This window comes from Stegostoma tigrinum, chromosome 32, assembly GCF_030684315.1.
Source record: "Stegostoma tigrinum isolate sSteTig4 chromosome 32, sSteTig4.hap1, whole genome shotgun sequence".
In the NCBI taxonomy this organism is placed as follows: domain Eukaryota; kingdom Metazoa; phylum Chordata; class Chondrichthyes; order Orectolobiformes; family Stegostomatidae; genus Stegostoma; species Stegostoma tigrinum.
In genome coordinates, this window is record NC_081385.1 from 36884268 (window position 1) to 36900887 (window position 16620).

Here is a 16620-nt window from a genome sequence, read left to right on the forward strand (position 1 = left end):
CAATGAATTGATTTGGTGATGAGCTACAGGTAGATGACAGGCAGGTGGTGCCAGCAATCCTCCTGGAGCTTTGGTTTTTAATCATTAGTTTAATTTAATCATTTCATTCAGAACAGAAAACAACACAGTCTTGATTGGACATAAGCTCATTGTCTTGTGATATCAAATTGAGATCCTCGTGCAATCAGTGACCTCCACTTTTTGCAGCAGCTGCGGGAGCAACGAGAGTGGGGACCAGGGGGCTGCCTGGAAGGAAGTCCTTCATTTCGGCAGCAGAGCTGAGTGGGAGCAGCCGAATTGCGCTCTTAGAGCGTGAATGAACTGATATATTTGGGCAGTGGCTAAACCCAAGACACTACAGGTGTAGTGTCTCCCACCCGCCCTCCTCCTCTGACCTAAAAAAACTCTCGTGCGTTGATAAGGTAAGTGTTTTTCTTTTTTTTATCGTGTGCTGGTAAGTAGAGTGATTTGGTACAAATTGTTTTCGTTTCGTTTATCTAGTATTTGATATTATAGTAGGACTAAGTTGAGCTCAAGAGTAAAAATGGCAGGAGATCCTAGACCTGTGTTATGCTCCTCTTGCTCAATGTGAGAGCTAAGGGACACGGCTGATGTCCCTGACTCCTACACGTGCAAGAAGTGTGTCTAGCTGCAGCTCTTGTGAGACCATATGATGGTTGTGGAGCTGCAGATGGACTCACTTTGGAGCATCCGCAATGCTGAGGAAGTCATGTATAGCACGTTCAGCAAATTGGTCACACTGCAGATTAGGATTGCTGAGGGAAATAGGGAATGGTTGACCAAAAGACAGGAAAAAAAAGCAGGAACGCAGTGCAGGTGTCCCCTGCGGTCATCTGCCTCCAAAACAGGTATACCGTTTTGGATACTGTGGGGGGAGATGGCTCACCAGGGGAAGGCAAGAGTAGCCAGGTTCATGGCACCGTGGCTGGCTCTGCTGTATAGAAGGGCGGGATAAAGAGTGGAAGGGCTATAATCATAGGGGATTTGATTGTGAGGGGAGTAGATAGGTGGTTCTGTGGTCGAAAACGAGACTCCCGAATGGTATGTTGTCTCCCAGGTGCATGGGTCAGAGATGTCTCAGATCCACTACAGGACATTCTGAAGGGGGAGAGTGAACAGCCAGCTGTCATGGTGCAGATAGGCATCAATGAAATAGGTAAAAAAAAACAGGATGAGGTCCTACAAGTTAGAGAGTTAGGAGCCAAGTTAAAAAGTATGACCTCAGAGGTAGTAATCTCAGGACTTCTACCAGTGCTGCGTGCTAGTTAGAGTAGAAATGAAAGAATAGGCAGGACAAATGAGTGGCTTGAGAGATGGTGCAGGGAAGGGTTCAGATTTTTGGGACATTGGGACCGGTTCTGGGGGACGTGGGACTATTACAAATCAGACGTTCTACACCTGGGCAGGACTGGAACCAATGTTCTAGGGGGTACTTCTGATAATGCTGTTGGGGAGGATTTAAACTAAAGTGGCAGGGAGACAGGAAGCAAACAAGGAGGTTAGTGGACAGTAAGGAGGTAGTAACTAAAGCCTGTAAGGAACCAGATAAAGAACTCAGTGTGGCTAAGGGAAGAGGAGGCAGACAGCAGATGAAGAAGGCAAAAGGGCAGGTGGTCTGAGGTCCATTTGTTTTTATGTGAGACATGTAGTAGGTAAGGCAGATGAACTTAGGGCTTGGATTAGTACCTAAAAGTATGATGTTATTGTTGTTACTGAAACTTGGTTGAGGGAAGGGCAAGACTGGCAAATAAATATTCCAAGATATAGATGCTTCAGGCGGGATAGAGGGGGAGGTAAAAGGGGTGGAGGAGTTGCATTACTGGTCAAAGAGGGTATCACAGCTGTACTGAAGGAGGACACTATGGAGGGCTCAAGCAGTGAGGCAATATGGGCAGAGTTCAGAAATAGGAAGGGTGCAGTAACAATGTTGGAGCTGTACAGGCCCCCAACAGTGAGCATGAGATAGAGGTACAAATATGTAGACAGATTATGGAAAGATGTAGGAGCAACAGGATGGTGGTGATGGGAGATTTTAATTTTCCCAACATCCACTCAGTGTTAGGGGTTTAGATCGAGCAGAATTTGTAAGGAGCTTCCACGAGGGTTTTCTAAAGCAGTATGTTAATAGTCCAACTCGGGAAGGGGCTATATTGGACCTGGTGTTGGGTAATGAGCCTGGCCAGGTGGTTGAAGTTTCGGTAGGGGATTACTTTGGGAAAATTGGTCACAATTTCGTAGGTTTTAGAATACTGATAGAAAAAGACAACAGTGGTCCTAAAGGAAGAGTGCCGAACTGGGGGTAGGCTAACTACTGTAAAATTTGGCAGGAGCTGGGGAATGTCAATTGGCAGCAGCTGTTTGACAGTAAATCCACATTTGATATGTGGGAAGCTTTAAAAGAGAAATTGATTAGAGTGCAGGACAGACATGTTACTGTGAAAATGAGGGATAGGAAGGGCAAGATTAGGGAACCATGGATGACAGGTGAAATTGAGAGACCAGCAAACAGGAAAAAGGAAGTATACATAAGGTCTAGGTGACTGATGAAGCTTTGGAAGAATATCAGGAAAGTATGCCCAGTCTGAAATGAAGAATTCAGAGGGCTAAAAGGGGTCATGAAATATCTTTATTTAAACCCTTAAACAGGGTTAAGGAAAATCCCAAAGCCTTTTATTCATTCATAAGGTGCAAGAGGGTAACCAGAGAAAGGGTTGGCCCACTCAAGGACAACAGAGGGAAGTTAGGCGAGGAGTCAGAGAAAGTGAGTGATATTCTTAATGAGTACTTTGCGTCAGTGTTCACTGAGGAGAGGGACATGACGCACGTTGAGGTTAAGGATAGATGTTTTCTTACTCTAGGTCAAGTTGGCATAAGGAAGGCGGGGGGGGGGGGGGGGTAGTATTGAGTATTCCAAACCGCATTAGGGTGGATAAGTCCCCAGGTCCGGATGGGATCCATCCCAGGTTGGTGAGGGAAGTGAGAGAAGAAATAGCTGGGGCCTTGATAAATATCTTTGCAGCATCCTTGAGCATGGGTGAGGTCCCGGACGACTGGAGAATCGCTAATGTTCTTCCCTTGTTTAAGAAGGATAGCAAGGATAATCCAGGTAATTATAGATGGGTGAGCCTGACGTCAGTGGTGGGAAGCCGCTGGAGAAGATACTGAGAACAGGATCTACTTACATTTGGAAGAAAATGGGCTTATTAGTGATAGGCAGTATTGTTTTGCGCAGGCAAGGTAATGTCTTACCAAATTGATAAAAATCTTTGAGGAAGTAATAAAGTTCATAGATGAGGGAAGGGCTGTAGATGTCATCTACATGGACTTCAGTAAGACATTTGATAAGGTTCCCGATGGTAGGCAGATGGAGAAACTGAAGTCACATGGGGTCCAGGGTGTACTAGGTAGATTGACAGAGAACTGACTGGGCAACAGATGATAGAGTGTTGTAGGGGAAGGGAGTTTCTCAAAATGGAGAACTGTGACCGGAAGTATTCCACAGGAATCCGTGTTGGGACTACTATTGTTTGTGATATACATAAATAATCTGAAGGTAGGTATAGATGGTCTGATTAGCAAGTTTGCAGCTGACACTAAGATTAGTGGAGTAGTTGACAGCGAAGGGGACTGTTGGAGAATGCAGCAGAATATAGATAGATTCGAGAGTTGGGCAGAGAAATGTTACATGGAGTTCAATCCAGACAAATGTGAGGTGATATATTTTGGAAGATCCAATTCAAGAGTGAACTATACAGTAAATGGAAAAGCCCTGGGGAAAATTGATACACAGAGAGATTTGGGTGTTCAGGTCCATTTTACCCTGAAGGTGGCAATGCAGGTCAATAGAGTGGTCAAGAAGGCATACGGCATGCTTTCCTTCATTGGACGGGGTACTGAGACAAACGTTGGCAGGTCATGTTACAAATGTATAGGACTTTGGTTTGACCACATTTGGAATACTGCATACAGTTCTGGTCGCCACATTACCAAAAGGATGTGGATGCTTTGGAGAGGGTACAGAGGAGGTTCACCAGGATGTTGCCTGGTATGGAGGGCGCTAGCTATGAAGAGAGGTTGAGTAGATTAGGATTATTTACATTTGAAAGATAAAGGTTGAGGGGGGGGACCTGATTGAGGTCTACAAAATCATGAGAGGTACAGGCAGGGTGGATAGCAAGAAGCTTTTTCCCCCTAGAGTGGGGGACTCAATTACTACGGGTCACGATTTCAAGATGAGAGGAGAAAAGTTTAAGGGAGATATGCGTGGAAAGTTATTTACGCAGAGGGTGATGGGTGCCTGGAACACATTGCCAGCGGAGGTGGTTGAGGCGGGCATGATAGCATCATTTAAGATGTATCTAGACAGATACTTGAATGGGTAGGGAGCAGAGGGATACAGATCCTTGGAAAATAGGTGACAGGTTTAGATAGAGGATCTGGATCGGCTCAGCCTCGGAGGGCGGAAGGGCCTGTTCCTGTGCTGTAATTTTCTTTGTTCTTTGTTCCCTGACATGCTGGATGATTATTTTGCTTCAGTATTCACATCAGAAAAGGAGGATAGCTTGCCAGAAGTCCCAAAGAAACTAAGAGAGGGACATGGTCTAAATAATATTAGTTTAAGTAAATCATTGGTAATGGGGAAATTAATGAAACTGAACATTGAACATAGAACATTACAGCGCAGTACAGGCCCTTTGGCCCTTGATGTTGTGCCGACCTGTGAAACTGTTCTGAAGCCCTAACTAGCTCTAACCTACAACTATTCCATTATCATGCATACATTTATCCAATGACCATTTAAATGCCCTTAAAGTTGGCGAGTCTACTACTGTTGCAGGCAGGGCATTCCATGCCCTTACTACTCTGAGTAAAGAACCTATCTCTGACATCTATCCTAAATCTATCACCAATCAGTTTAAAGCTAAGTCCCCTTGTGCTGGCCATCACCATCCGAGGAAAAAGGCTCTCACTGTCCACCCTATCAAATTCTCTGATCATCTTGTATGTCTCTATTAAGTCACCTCTTAACCTTCTTCTCTCTAACGAAAAAGGCCTCAAGTCCCTCAGCCTTTCCTCAGAAGACCCTCTCTCCATAACAGGCAACATCCTGGTAAATCTGCTCTGCGCCCTTTCCAATGCTTCCACATCCTTCCTATAATGCGGCGACCAGAACTGTAAGCAGTACTCCAAGTGCAGAGTGACAAATCCCCAGACCTGATGATTTCCATTCATGGATATTAAAGAAGGTAGGACAGCACATTGCCAGTGCCCTAACCATAATCTTTCAGAGTTCCCTGGATTCAGAAGTTGTACCTCTGGATTGGAAATATGGTCATGCCACTCTACTCTTTAAGAAAGGTGACAGAGAGAAACCAGGGAATTATAAACAAGTTAGCCCAACTTCCGTGGTGGGGATATTGTTGGACTCTATAATCAAGGATAGCATAATTGATTATATCAAAAAAATTCGGTTAATCAGGGAGAATCAACATGAATTCATGAAGGGTAGGTTATACTTGACAAACTCATTGAGTTTTTTGAAGAGGTGACAAAGACAGCGGACACAGGTAAGTCACTGAATGTTGTTTATATGAAATTCCAGAAGGCTGATGATGAAAGTATAGAAAATTCCACAATTTACCAAACTTTCGGACCCAGAGTTATGGAAAACACTGACCAGGTTTTTCTACTGAACCAGAATCATTATTCACTACAAGTAAAAGACTCCAGCTGCAGGTAAACAGTTATAAACTGTTGGCATGTAACGCTACTAAATAAAACTCTAATCCTTTCATAAGGCACTTCTTATACGCAGAAAAACAGACAAAGCAAAATGGGTTATCAGGCACAGGACCAAAAAATAAACTAGGAAGGCAGTTTAGTAGTCCTTGCTTCTTGTTGCTGTTGTTGAGATGGCCTTTATGACTCTTCAAGTGGTCTGCATGTTGCTTTAGTTGTCTTATTCTGATGCTTCCACTGGTTGGTGTGAGACACAGGTGGCTGGCTATTTCTTAAAAAGTCTGACTTATTGTTACAAATGGTGGAGAGTAATCATAAATTGGAAGGCAGAAAGCTAGAATTTGTCCATTAATAAGTAATAAGGGAGAAGAGTGTGTGGTTCCTTTAAGTAGTAAAGCGCTTTTCTGAGCTTAGCAATTTAGACAGAAAAAGGAGAGTCTGTATGCAGCTGAAGACGTATAGCCAGTTCTGAAATTGAAACATGTATCAACTGGTTGTGTGACTGGAAACCTTAGGCTTGTTTTGATGTTTTGGCAACTATCTGGAATCAGACAATTAATTTAAACCTCACACCTAGATCTGATGGTATTGATAACCTTAGGCCATTGTTTTGTAAGAAAACTGATATGTCAACTAAGGCATATAAGGAGGGTTTTTTTAAAAAATCAGTGTGATAGTGAACCACCATCTGAGGAATAAGTATCTAGCTGTGACGAGAAAATACTAAACTCTAAGAAAGCACCATCTATCCATAAAAGGTCCGACAACACTTCTAGCTAAGAGGCATCTCAGTAGACTTCAGAGAAAACATTCTTCACAGGCCGATCAAGGATTGTAAAGGGAATTTGTGCAGGGAGCCTAAAGCGATAGGACAGGTCCTTAATGAATACCTTTCTTCAGTATTCACAACTGAGAGGGCTCAAGTTGTAGAAGAAGACAGTTTGAAAGGGGCTAGTCGGCTAAAGGAGGTGGATGACAGTAAGGATGATGTATTAGGAATTTTGAGGAACTTAAGTTAGATAAGTCCCCCGGTTTTATCTGAGGATTCTATGGGACGCACGGGAAGAGATGACAGGGCCTTTGGTGATGCTATTTTCATCCTCACTGTCCACAGGTATAGTGCTAGAAGATTGAAGAGGGGCAAACATCATTCCCTTGTCAAAAAAGGGAATAGGGATAACCCTGGAAATTACACACCAGTTAGTCTTAAATCAGTGGTGGGAAAATTATTGGAAAGGGCTATGACAGACAGAATTTATGATCACTTGGATAGGCACAGTTTGATTCGTGATGGTCAACATGGATTTTTCAGGGGTAGATCATGTCTCACAAACCTTACTGAATTCTTTGAAGAGGTGACCAAACACATGGATGAAGGTAGTGGATGTGGTACACATGGGTTTAAGTAAGGCAGTTGATAAGGTTCCCCATGATAGGCTCATGCATAAGGTTAAGAAGACATGGGATAGGGGGGAATGTGGCAGATTGCATTCAGAATTGGCTAACCCTTAGAAGGCAAAGGGTGGTAGTGGATGGAAAATATTCAACATGGTGCTCAGTTATGAGTGTTGTACCACAAGGATCTGTTCTGGGTCCTCTTTGATTTGTGAGTTTTGTAAATGATTTGAATTTAGGATTGGAAGGGTGGATTAGTAAGTTTGCAGACAATACAAAGGTGTGTCGAGTTTTGGTATTGCAGAGGGCTGTTCCACGTTAGAAAGGGACGTTGACAGGATGCAGAGCTGGGCTGAGAAGTAGCAAATGGAGTTTAACCCTGAAAAGTGTGCTATGATTCATTATGGAAGGACCAACGTGACAACAGAATACAGGGTTAACAGAAAGATTTTTGGCAGTGTGGAGAAGCAGAGGGATCTTGGGGTTCATGTCCACAGTTCCCTGAAAGCTACCACCCAGGTGGGAAGAGTTGTTAAGAAGGCGTATGGTGAGTTAGATTTCATTAATAGAGGGATTGAGTTCCAGAGCCGTGAAGTTATGCTCTTGCTATACAACAGCCTGGTTCGGCCACATCTGGAGTATTGTGTCCAGTTCTGGTTGCTTCATTACAGGAAAGATGTGGAAGCGTTGGAAAAGGTGCACAGGAGATTTACCAGGATGTTGCCTGGAATGGATGGCAGGTCTCACGAGGAAAGGTTGAGAGAGTTAGGGCTTTTCTCTTTAGAATGATGAAGGATGAGAGGTGACTTGACAGAGGTGTACAAAATGATCAGAGGTATAGATAGACTGGGAAGCCAGAGACTTTTTCATAAGGTGGAGGTAACTATTACGCAGGGGCATAGTTTTAAAGTGAGTGGAGGCAGATATAGGGGAGACGTCGGAGGTAGGCTCTTTACTCAAAGTGGTTGGGGTGTGGAATGCATTACCGGAGAGGGTAGTGGAGTTAGCCTCATTCGGGGTATTTAAGCGGCAATTATATAGGCATATGGATGATAGTATAAGGTAGCAGTGGAGGTTAGATAGGCCTTTGGTTTAGGGCAAAAGTTCTGCACAACATCATGGGCCGAAGGGCCTGTACTGTTCTACATTCTAAGAAAACTCAGCATGTGATGACTCCAGAACCACAAGATGGAAAATGAACTGGGAACCTACCTGTTCCCTCTCGCATTACTGAGCTGATTTTGGAGCTGAACAGCATGTCCACGTGATTCAGGATAAATTCCACCACGACAGACTGAATCCGAACCTCCATAAAGGCAGCAGTACCACTGAAACAGGCTGATTCAATCTGTCGGGACCTGGGAACAGAGAAGCCAAAATGAAAGTGGGAAACATTCACCTTCCTCCTTTAACAGAAATGCTCTGAACAGGGGGTGAGTGGAGACACCTCCTCAGAAAATCACAACTTTCTATTAGTAAGAGATGTGCTCCAAAGTAAAGCCTTACTCACAGTACTTCATATATAAACACTTACAAACATTCAAAGTTAGGAATCAGAGTACATCATTTAGTGTCTTGAGTCTGTGCTCTTATTCAAGGATCATGGCTGATCTGGTTGTGGCCTCAACCCCACATTCCTGCCTAACCTTGGCAACCTCTGACTCCCTTGTTAGTAAAGAAATCCACATCCTTCCGCCTTGTAAATATTCAGTGATCCTGCCTCCACTGCCCTTTGGGGAAGAGAGTCCCAAAGGCTGATGACCGTCAGAAAGAGGAAAAAAAATACTCCTCATCTGTCTGAAAATGGAAGACTCCTATAGTTTTACAACTGATTTCCATAGTTCAGGTCTTACTTGCAAGGGAAATCATAATTTCAGCACTCAGCCTGTCAAGAGTTTCAATAAGATTACCCCTCATCCTTCTAAATTTCTGTGGATACATGCCTAGCCTGTCCAACCAACCCTTGTAAGATAAACACCTCCCAATCTAGTATCAGTTAATGAACCTTCTAGCACATTTTTAATCTCTCCTTTAATATGGAGAACAAATTGTGTTTTGAACACTCTCAACATGTTCTCACCTGCACTCTTTTCAACTGTACATATCCAAACCATTCAGATCTCTGTAGGCTGTTCTGATGCATTTCTCCAGCCATTTGTCACTGCCTAACTCAAGTGCCAATTGTCAGTGCTGCTGTGTACAATATCTGCTTGCAGTTGACTATTTCTGCATATACCTAACATCACAAATCTTATCTCGTAGTTAATAGTACAAATCTTCTCACCTCAGAAGATTCGGAGCCCAAACAATAGCTAGGTTCTTAGTATGCATGTTGGTGATGTAACTGAAGGTCGCTAATCGAGCTAAGTGTCTCATCAGAAACTCCAGGGTCCTGGACAACAAAAAAAAAATCATGAGTTAGCCAAGACTCAGTAAAATATCAACAAGAGACATTAGAAGGAACTTCACGCATCTGGCGGTTATGCTTCACCTTAGTGATGTCAAGACAGCCAACTGGTAAAGAAGAAAGCAGTTATAGAACGTGATATTTTGGTGATATTAACGCAATTCTGTCTCGATATGGGTAAATTAATGCAATTTTGAGTAAGTGATATGGTTGCCTTAAGTGAAGGAGCAGGAATAACAGCATGTAATAACCTGAAACAGTCACCAGGAGAGTGCTTTACAATGCCTGTGCCAACAGTTGTGATTAAGAGACAGTGCCCTAAGTGCAGCAGACTCAAAAAATGCTGATGGGTATTGTTGTGACAGTGATTCTCATGTAACTAGGGTGGGGTTACTGAGGTCAGATATGACCAACCATTCAAACCTACCCACGTGCGAGTTCTAATAGTCTTCCTTTCCGTTCTGCAATTGTATTTCTGCATCAGAAATTAGATTGACTATTATAACTGTTAATTGGAACATAGATACATTGTCCATTTGATTTTCAGCCTGCTACATGTTTTCAGCGCAAAATTTATCGGAGCAAAGCTCATTTTGAATGATATAAAACATGGAGGTATTGTAAACTGCGTGGCAAGGACAAAGATAAACTTAAGTGGCAAATGAAATTCACTACAAAGAATTGCAATATTATGCTTTTCTACACTGTTCCTCCCAAAATACAATACAAGGAGGGTGCAGAAGCAGACAGATCCCAGGATACTTATGAACAAATCACTGAAGGTGACAGATTGAGAAATCTGTTAATAGGGCATTCAGGTTCAGGGATTGTTAACAGATTTGATAGACAGGTATACGAAGTGAGGCCACAGATCAGCCATAACCCTCAGTGAACGGTGGACATGTTCAAGGGCTGAATAGCCTACTCATACTGGATTTGTTCCAATAATGGGTCTTAAAGTCATGTGGAGTCTCAAAAGAGTAGAAATGAAAAAAAAACTTCCCACTACCCACAGAGTCGGGAAACAGAGGACACAGATTTAAGGTGATTGGCAAAAGAATCAAAAGCAACATAATGAAAAACTTCATGCAGTGGGTAGAATCAGGAATGCACTGCCTGAGTGTGGTGGAGGTAGATTCAATTTCAATTTTCAAAACAAAATAAAATTATCTGAAAAAAGAAATTACAAAGCTACAGAGAAAAAGGAGGCAAATAGGACAAGCTAATCTACTCTTGCAGAAAACCAGTATGGACAGGGTGGACTTATTTTTGTATTGTAACCCTTCTCTGATTATAAATGAAAGAATAGGTATTTGGAATTGCTCCCCAGTGTTACAAGGGTTAAGCGGTCTGAATATGCATACCTGTAATGAGGAGGAGGGAGTTGCTGGATGACATCGTGAACTTTAATCAGGCGATCCTCATCTGAAGCTACTGATACAGAATCCTGCAGAACACAAAGCGGCCAGTCAGATTCCTTTCACTGAACCACTGAACACACCATCCAGCCTCCAAACTGATGACAGTCACCCCATGTTACTAAACAGTGTTTTACATGAAATGTGGGGATATTCTGAAAAAGTGAAAAAAAAAGGCAGCACAGTGGCGAGCAAAGCTGCCTCTCAGCACCAGAGATCTGGGTTCGATTCCACCCAAGTGTGACTGTGTGTGTGGAGTTTGCACATTCTCCCTGTGTCTGCATGGGTTTCCTCCGGATGCTCTGGTTTCCTCCCACAGTCCAAAGATGTGCAAGCTAGGTGGATTGGTCATACTAAATTGCCCGTAGTGTTCTAGGATGTATTGTTTAGGTGGGTTATTGGTGGATGGGTCTGGGTGGGTCGTTCTGAGCGTTGGTGTGGACTTGTTGGGCCGAAGAGCCTGTTTCCACACTATAGGGATTCTATGATTATTAAGTTATTAAACATTGTCAAGTGCCATTGAGGGTGGAAGTGAGCCAACTTCATGAAATGCTGCAGTCTATGTGGTGCAGATCTACCAACAGTGTTTTTAGGAAAGTATTTCTAGGATTTTGTGCTAGCAACAATGAAGGAATGATGATATGGTTGCAAGCAAGGTGGTGTGCATCTTGGAGGAGATCTTACAGGTCATGTTGCTCTGATACATCTGTACTCGTCTTTCCAGGGGTTACAGGTCGGACGATTGAAGGTTTACAGGAAAACTACTCTTTAATTTTCAGGGACTCCTTTTTCATTCTCTTCAACTCATTAATCATGTGATGCAGTCACATAGTAACAATAGTGTTGGTACATGTGCTTAGATATGCAGTGTTTGCACTCGCACAGAAACAGAATTAGAAGATTTCTATCAAAATCCCAATAATTACCAACTATCCATTAAACCTAAAGCCATAACACACAAGGAAGGCATTAACTTCCTGGACGACACAGTACTTAAATTGACACAAGGCAACTGATAAGAGTTTCTTTTAAAATAAATGAGACATGCTTTTTGTGTGGTAAAGTATCACTCTAAAGAAACTTTCAGTAGATTAGTGAGGATACAGCTAGTGCATTTTCATCGTATATGTGGAAAGCTAGAACATTTTAGACAAGTAAGTTATGAACCTTTTACTGAACCTCAGATCTTAATGCCAGAATTAAATGCAACAATTGACACAAAATGTTCATTACAGTAGCATCCACTACATTTGCCTCTATATAGTAGTTCCTGAACTAATGCAGGCTTAAGCTAGAGATTCCACGCTTCTTGAAAGGAGTTATTTCAGTGATATTGTGATTTCTCAGCTCCCAGATAGCCAAGTAATCCTTTGCTGACAGACTAAAATTGCTCTCTCTCCTCACCAGCTTCCCTCTTCTGTTCATTGCATCCTCCCTTTTCCTTACTGACTGCAGCCTCTCTCTTCAAAATCCCATGCAAATTCACTCTCCTTACTCTCTTTGGTGATCTATCTCTCCCTGTACTCCTTTGGTGGCCGCCTCCTCCCTGACGCACACCAAGAGACTCCAGTTATTGTCGACCCATCCCATGTATGGCTTCACTCACAACACCCTAATGTGATTTTCTTCTCTCCTCATGACCTCCTTCTCTCACTCTGTCCACATTGTGATCTGCCTCAACTTTTATTCCACTTGCAATCTCATCTCCACCTACCCCCTGAAGATTCCTTCTCTCCCCACAACCGCCTCTTCCACTTATGCAGTTCCTGCAGATGGCCTGCAAGAAAAGGCTCCCTTGACAACTCCCTCATTGCCACCATTTGCCTTACTAATTGCTCGCTCTACGTCTAAACAAAGTGTTCACTGCTGATAGATGTTAGCAACCAGCATGGGAGAGGACCAACTCACAACTGAATTGGCAGCTCCTTAGCAATTCTATTTAGTGGGGTCATTTTTCTCCCATTGGCCACCCTAGGGATCCAATTTCCCTGAGTCTTTTGGGTGTTTTTGATATAAATTCACTCACAGCCCCCACAGACTTTGAGCCCTGCTCTGCAACCACTGTGCATCAGTTTTGAAAGACTGAATGTTTATGGTGATGGCTGGGTGCCACTCAAATGTGCTATTTTATTCTGGATTATACTGAGCTTCTTGAGTGTTGTTGGAATGGACCTCATCCAGGCAAAATAAGAGCTTACCTTCACATTCCTGGTTCTTGCCTTGTGGATTGTGGAAACACTTTGGGAGTGAGGAAGCAAGTTACTCGAGGCAGAACTTGTCACTGCTCTTTTGGTTGTACTGTATATGAGGTCAATCTAGTTCAGTTCGTAGTCAATATCAATTCCCTGAGGTAGGGATTTGGCCATGGTAATGCCATGAATGTCGAGGGGAAATAGTTAGATTTTCTCTCGAATATGGTCACTGACTGGCCTTACATAACGTAAATTTAACTTGCTATCTAATTGTGCTCTCAAATTCATATGTTCAGCCTAGCCTGTTATCTTTTCAATAATTTTCTTAACAACAATCTATCTACTCTTCCTATAAAATATTTAAGGGCTCTGTTTTCACCACCTTTTCAGAAAGAGTTCCAAAGACTCATGGCCCTCAGACAGAAGAAAGTTGCCCATTTTCTGTTTTAAATGGGCAATCTCTGGCCATTAAACAGCAATCTGGCATCTTAGGTGTTCATCTAAACAGTTCTTAAATTTTTTTTGAGGGCTCCTGCCTCTATCACCCATTGAGACAATGATGCTCAGATAACCACAAACCAGATATTTTTCTCAAATCCCTAAATATCTTGTTACTTAACTGGTTGTTGACCCCTCTACTAGGCGGAGAAGTTCTGCACCCATCAGAACATTAGGATGTACAATCAGATTCTCAAATAGCCTTTTTTGCTTTAAGGAAAATAGCCCCCAGCTATCTAGTCTTTTGTCAGTGCTGAATCACTTCAGCCCAGGCAACATCCTGAGGAATACCTTCTGCAATCCCTCTACAGCAATCACCTCCTTCCTACAGTGCAGTGACCAGAGCTGCCACAGCACTCCACCTGTGACGTAACTAATGCAATGTACTGCTCCATCATAATCTCCTAGTTCTTGCATTCAATGCTTTGGTCAATAAAGGCAAGTATCTCATATGACTTCTTTACCAACTTATTTACCTGTGCAGCTGCGTTCAAGGATCTCTGAACATGCACACCAAGGTTCCTCTAATCCTCTGTACTGCTCAGGTTCTGACCATTCAATGTTTACTTCCTTGAGTGGTTAGTCCTGCCAAAATGCAGCAGCTCTCACATTTCAGGAATAAATTCCATTTGCCACAGTTCAGTCCATCTGACCAGCCTGCCTATATCATACATAGTCCTGGGCCGTGACAGCCCAAGGTAGCTCACAGCGAGTGCGGGAGCTGGTAGCCTGAGGTGGAGAGAGCAGGAACCGGTAGCCCAAGGTGGTAAGAGTAGGTAGCGCAGAGGCAGTGAGAGCTGGAGCAGGCATCCTGAGGTGGTAAGAGTAGGCAGTACAGATGAGGTTGAGCCTGGAGTCAGGGAGGTTGAGCCCTCGTGAGGAGTGAGAGCTCAGCATGACTCGGTGCTTATGACTCAGGGTGTTGAACTATTAACTGTGTTTCTTTGTTTTTCAACTTTTTACTAAGAAGGACTGTGATTTTATTTTTTTTAAAACTTGGTCTTTGTTTTTCTGCTTTGTGCTAAAATTCCACACCCAGGTATCTTTGCACCCAAAATGGCACCATAAGTGGTGGACTTGTAAACTTTTTACTGCAGTCATGAGTATGTGATAATAAACCCAATTCAAATCAATTGACTATTGTCACACTCCCTTGCCCTCAATGAACAAAGTCACTCTGCCTCATTGAAACAGTAACTCCTCACTGAACAAAGTTAACCTCTTCTCCCCAAATGTCCAGTGACGCTAGCCTCTCTCTTCGCTGGAAAATGTAGCTGCAGGTGATAAGTAAACAGAGTGATTGACATTTGATCTTGCAGCTGTTTCGCGGTGCATCTGCATTCTTGTTCCTTAATCTGTGTCCATAATTGTCTGCATACTCAGCACACCATTGTAATGCTGTCAACGTGAGCATTAGAATTCAGTAAAAAGAAAGTTGCAAATATGCTGGAACATTTTTTTAAATCCTGTACCCTTTCACAGACTATGGGCATCACTGGAAAAGTTTTGTCACCCATTCAGTTGGTTTAGTTGGGGTTTGCCCATCGTTCAGAGGGAAGTTAAGAGTCACTCTCATTACAACTGGCCTGGAGTTGCAGGTTGGCTAGACCAAACAGGGATAAACTTGCTTTGCTAAAGGGCCTTTATGAACCAAATGGGTTTTATAGGGCAACCAATGGCTTAATAATGGTCGCCATCACTAATAAATGTTTGAGTCCAGATTTATTAATTGAATTTAAATTGGAGCTTTAAACTCAAGTTCTACTGCGGTGGGATTTAAACTCATGTCCCCAGACCATTAGCCTGGGTCTTTAGATTGCTATTCCAGGTAAAGTAGCATCACCTCCCCATTGGACATAATGCCGTCTTCTTGAGGCAGATTTGGGTTTGAGGGAGATATGCAAATAATCTGGCTAGAGGGTGTGGGGTCAGTATGCCTCCCAGCCCTCCATTATTAAAGTGGTCAGTGATGGACACTGAACCCTTCTGACTCTGGTGTCAACTGAGGCCCATATTAATCCGCCAATTAAGAGTCTCAGCCCACCACCATGGGCCAAATGATAGTCGCAGATGGGAAGGATACTGCATAAGAATCCTGAGAAATTAATGCTATTGGGTTTGCTTGTGGGGGATGGAGCCTTAATCTGTACGTGGGCATCTCTGTCTAGATGTTCTGTCTGTCTGTGGGTCTCTGTCCAGGTATCACTGTCTCTCTGTGGTTGTCTGAGAGTTTCATTACCCGTATGCTGTTGTCTGTGACTGGACGTCGCTGTCTCTGCGTCTGGGTATTACTGTCTGCACGCACTCAGTTTTAGTGCTGGTATTTTACTTGGCATGCAGGTCTGTGTTTCTGATCGTTACTCTTTCTATGAAGGTCTGTAGTCTGTTTTTGGCTCTGTGCTTTGGTATCACGGCCGCTCAGCACCTGAACACCAAGCACTAAGAACTTTTCAAATTCACATGTGGGAATTGGGCATCGCTGGCTGGGCCAGCATTCATCGTCACTCCCCATTTGTCCTTGAGGCGGTGGCAGTGAGCTACGTTCTTGAACTGCTGCAGTCCGTGTACTGCAGGTAGACCCACAATACTGTTAAGGGCGGGAATTACAGGATTTCGTGGCAATGACAGTGAAGGAATGGCAACATATTTCCAAGTCAGGATGGTGTGAGAGTCAAAGGGGAACTTGTAGGTAATGACGTTCCGATGCATCTGCTGCTCTATCAAGATGGAAGTGATTGTCTAAGGATCTTTAATGAATTTCTGCAATGCGTCTTGTAGATAGTACACACTGCTGCTACTAAGTGCCAGTGGTGGAGGGAGTGGATGCTTGTAGACGTAGTGCCATTCAAGCCGACTGTTTGCCATGAATGGTATTAAGCTTCTTGAGTGTTTTTGGAGCTGCTGTCAGCCAGGTAAGTTGGACTCTTCTATCACACTCCTGACTTATGCC

The 16620-nt window shown here is 43.2% G+C and overlaps 1 protein-coding gene across 10 annotated transcripts in view; it reads right to left on the reverse strand.

Annotated features, from left to right (window-relative positions):
• Positions 1 to 16620, reverse strand: part of LOC125466930 (rho GTPase-activating protein 32-like) — a 511751-nt gene that overhangs the window by 16528 nt on the left and 478603 nt on the right. For all 10 annotated transcript variants that reach the window (XM_059638930.1, XM_048562116.1, XM_048562117.1 and 7 more), the window contains 3 exons: positions 10927 to 11009; positions 9440 to 9547; positions 8368 to 8513 (listed from right to left, as the gene is read on the reverse strand). In XM_059638930.1, coding sequence (XP_059494913.1) covers positions 8368 to 8513; positions 9440 to 9547; positions 10927 to 11009 — 337 coding nt within the window. The remainder of the gene's footprint in view (positions 1 to 8367; positions 8514 to 9439; positions 9548 to 10926; positions 11010 to 16620) is intronic.